Genomic DNA, 4026 nt, shown 5'->3' with positions numbered 1-4026 from the left:
TTGTTTCCATCTCTTTGCTATAGTGAATTGTCGTGTGATGAACATGGGTGTGCATATGTCTGTTGGTGTCCTGTCTCTCACCTCTTTAGGATATACTCCTAGTAACTGGATTGCTGGGTCAAATGGTGTACATTCTGCTGGGTATATTTTCATCAAAACAATAATAATTTAAAAAGCTGCTAAGAGAAAAAAAACAAGCTGTTTCTTGGGCTAGCCTGGTTTTATGTCATGGTTTCTAATAAACACAATGTGTTGGCTTTGCCAGCGGCTATGGATTGAAGTGTGTCCTCGAACAACTCATGCTGAAGTCCTAAGCCCTGTGCCTATCAATAGGACCCTGTTTAGAACTAGGCTGTTTCTTTTGTTATGCTAATGAGGGAATATCTTATTGTGACGTCATACCTCCTAGGTATAGGATGGGTCCGGAAGTTACTCCCTTCTGCGTGTTGTCTTTTAAAAAGAGTGGGATGAACACAGACACATACAAACAGGTGGAGACGCCACATGAAGATGGGAGCATATGAGTCTGCAAGCCTAGGAATGGGAAGGATCGCTGGCAGCTGCTAGGAGAGAGAGCTCTGGTGGTGCAGTGCCTAAGGCACTTGACTGCTAACCAGAAGGCTCGCAGTTCAAACCCACCAGCCACTCCTCAGAAGGAAGGTTGGGCAATCTACTTTCGTAGAGCTACCACCTCGGAAACCTATGGAGGGGTCACTATCAGTCAGACCTAACCTGACGGCAGTGAGTTTGGTTTGTTTTTGGACTAGAAGCAGAAAGAAACAAAGACCTTCCCTAGAGCTCCTGTCCTGAGTTTGCACTTCTAGCCTCCATAACCCTGAGGAAATCAATTGCTGTTCTTTAAAGTCACTGACTTTTTGGAGTTTTTGTTATGACGGCACTAGGAAACTGAGACACCAGCAAACCCAGGATAAGAAAGAAGTCTGTCTGGTTCATCAAACTGAAAGGTCACTGAGGCTTGGAAATCTAGGCTGCTGATGAGGATTGAGCTTTTGGCAAATAATTCCCATTCTTCACCCCTCTAATTCTTGCCATTAACCTGGATGACATCAACATCCATGATGGCAACCTATGGCCCTACTCTGCCCTTTTCCTGGGATGATACCTTATTTCTTGGAGTCACTATGTCCTCCCAGAATGCTGTTCATAGTGTTCTGCTACCACAAATACTCAGAAAATATTACCCAGAAAATTTGGCCAAATATCAGTCTTGTTAAGTCTCTAGATGTAAAGCTCTAGGAGAGGTTTTCTGTTTTTCCTGTGGGACCACCATACCTTCACTTTGTCATTCTGAAGAAAGAGAGTCCAGTGATGGCCATCTTGACTGCTGGCAATTAGGAACTCCTTTACATACATGCTGGTAAGGAGAGATTTTGCCCCCTGGGTGGTTATTCCTGTGACTTTCATAGTCTTCTTTAAGTCCACTTGCAGCCACTCTTTTGGATTATTCACCTGAGGAAGTGAGTGTTGGACAAGTATCCTGTGGGTCACAGTTTGTTGACCCCAAATCTCTTCTTCTTAACCAGCATTTTAATGGCCTGTTTATTGGTCAGTCTTCCCTATTAGGCTCTAACCAAGTTGAGGGCAGGAGTTTTGCATGACTCATCTCTGTATCCCCAGGCACAGCCATTCAATACGTGCCCAGTAAATGTTTGCTGATTGACTCTATGAGACGTACAGTATTTCATAAGCTTGGTTTCTCAGTTCCACAAAAGAAAGGGTCAAAGCCACACACAATTGGCTCAGCTCCTCCCAGGACTTATTTTAAACAAAACAGGTGGTATATTACCAAACTTTTTAAACTCTAGTCACTATGAACATAATTAGCTCCATTCATCTCAAAAAGCTGCTCAGTGATTGAATATCACAAACTGAGTTGTATATGGCTTTGACCCTTTCTTTTGTGGAACTGAGAAACCAAGAAAGCAAGCTAACTGCTGATATTTCCCCCATACAACTGGACTTAAGCTACTACAGGTCTTGGACAGCCCTTAACCCAGTAGTGGATATAGAGATTGTGCCTCCAGGAGGGAAGGGACCATGTCCCCAGTGAATATTGTGTGAGATCACACAATACATCGAATAAATGCCCACAGGATTTTCCGCCCAGAGTCAACCTTCCTTGACACCCTTTTTGGAAACAACCAGTTAACAGAAACCTCTCTAAAGAAACAGTCAAGGGTTTTCCCTACTCTGCCCAACCACTACTCCCTACTCTGTGGGTCAGGGAAACAGCCAGTGTGTTGCTTCTTACCTGTGGCCTCCAAGCATTGGTCCTCCCCTGGAGATGAAGTCGGGCTTGTGAAGGAGACCAGGTGGCAAAAGCCTTCGTGAAGTACGATGAAGCAGTGATCTGCGCATCTGATATCACCTTACTCTCCATTCCCAGTGGCATGCGACAACCTCAAAGAAACCAAGGGGGCAGGCACCATCACAAACACATGCTGCAGGGCTACTGGCATCGTGACATCATTTCTCAGGTATTTACTTTTGCACATACTCTGTTCTCTGCTCAGTTCTCTTTGACTTTGATTTGCCTTGTTAATAGTCGTGTAGGAGGTGGCTGCCCCTGGGGGATCCCATGGGTAGGGTGACCAAGTCAGGGGCGTACTCAGAACTTTCCTGGTTCGAGCACTGATAATTCCTCATTCTGGGAAACTCTTCAGTCCTGGGCAAACCGGGACAGAAGGATACACAATGCCTTGGCACTTACTGTTTAAATCACAGCCCATCAACTCCATGCGCAGAGTGCTGCGGATGCTATGGTGCGTTGGGTGTAACCGGATGTACTGAGCGATAATTGGAGGGTCAAAAATATTGTGTTTTATCCCAGATGAATCCACATTACCAAAGAAGACCTACAGAGAGGGATTAAAGAAAAACACAAAAAGGGAAGGCAGAGTGAAAAGCAAGACCTTGCCAATCAGATCCGCTTTCTACTTTCGCTGTGTGCATTTCTCAACAGCCCGTAATACCCAAACCAAACCGCTCTGCCTAGAATGGTCCTAGGATAGTACGCATGAAGGAGCAAAGCACCAAGAAGAGTACAAGGGGCCTTAGGGCTGGGGCAGGGTTAAGTAATTTTCTACTTTGCGTCCTTATAAAAGACTCGTAGAAGTTGAGGAAGCTACTGAGCGTTTTGCTACCCCAATATGCTTCGAAGACTAGCATCACCTGAAATGGTGTAGGAAGTGCCGCGGGCCCCACACCAGGTCTGCTGAGGTAACTGAACTTGCACCGGCCCCCTGATGTTTCATATGCCATTAGAGTCTGAGAAGCATTGGCTTGGAGCAAGAGGAAGCAGTGAAAGGGCGCTAGGAGTTGCAGCCTTTCCTACACACTGCTCTCAGAGTGATCTCCCAAGCAGGTGGCACATATTTGTGCCAGCGTGTGTGAGCAAGTGCAAGTGCACATGCATGTGTCTGAGCTGTGTCGCATGAAGAATTCTTGGCGTATGAATTCTTATTCATAGTATCTAACATCTAGTTGCAGACGTCGACATGCCTCAAATCAGGAGAAAAGTGTATGATACACTCAAGGGAAAGGGAACACAGTTTGAGATGTTGTGTTGTTGTTGGTATATGTCCTGCAGTGGGCCTCGACTCCTAGCGACCCCTCCTTGCCTTTCCGAGGCAGTATCAGTACGGAAGTAGATTGCCCACCCTTCCTTCCAAGGAATGGCTGGTGGATTTGAACCGCCAGCCTTCTGGTTAGCAGTCAAGTGTCTTAGGCACTATGTATGGTAGTAATGCGAATTCAGAAAGCTCAGACACAAACCGCGGCCTATCATACAAGGATATTTGGAAATCAGCTCTCTCAAACAGCACTTGGGATTCTTTATCTGTTCTGGTGGGCGGGGACAGAGGGCGGGGACGGAGGGCGGGGCCCGAGGCGCGCGTAGCCCGAGGGCAATGCCATTGGCTGGCTCTGCCGGGTAGCGCGTGCGCGCGGCCGCCTGGGGCTTCACCCCGCCTAGGGTGGCCCACCGAGAGAGCATGTGTAGCCCGC

The 4026-nt window shown here is 46.9% G+C and overlaps 1 protein-coding gene across 1 annotated transcript in view; it reads right to left on the bottom strand.

The window, feature by feature from the left end:
- Positions 1 to 4026, bottom strand: part of F8 (coagulation factor VIII) — a 105188-nt gene that overhangs the window by 13695 nt on the left and 87467 nt on the right. The window contains exons 25-27 of the mRNA XM_042783081.1: positions 2732 to 2876; positions 2273 to 2421; positions 1294 to 1470 (exon numbers count right to left, since the gene is read on the bottom strand). Coding sequence (XP_042639015.1) covers positions 1294 to 1470; positions 2273 to 2421; positions 2732 to 2876 — 471 coding nt within the window. The remainder of the gene's footprint in view (positions 1 to 1293; positions 1471 to 2272; positions 2422 to 2731; positions 2877 to 4026) is intronic.

Source organism: Orycteropus afer, unplaced genomic scaffold, assembly GCF_000298275.1.
Source record: "Orycteropus afer afer isolate SDZICR_OR568_19922 unplaced genomic scaffold, OryAfe1.0 scaffold00647, whole genome shotgun sequence".
NCBI lineage: Eukaryota > Metazoa > Chordata > Mammalia > Tubulidentata > Orycteropodidae > Orycteropus > Orycteropus afer.
This window is presented reverse-complemented; position numbering and strand designations above follow the sequence as displayed.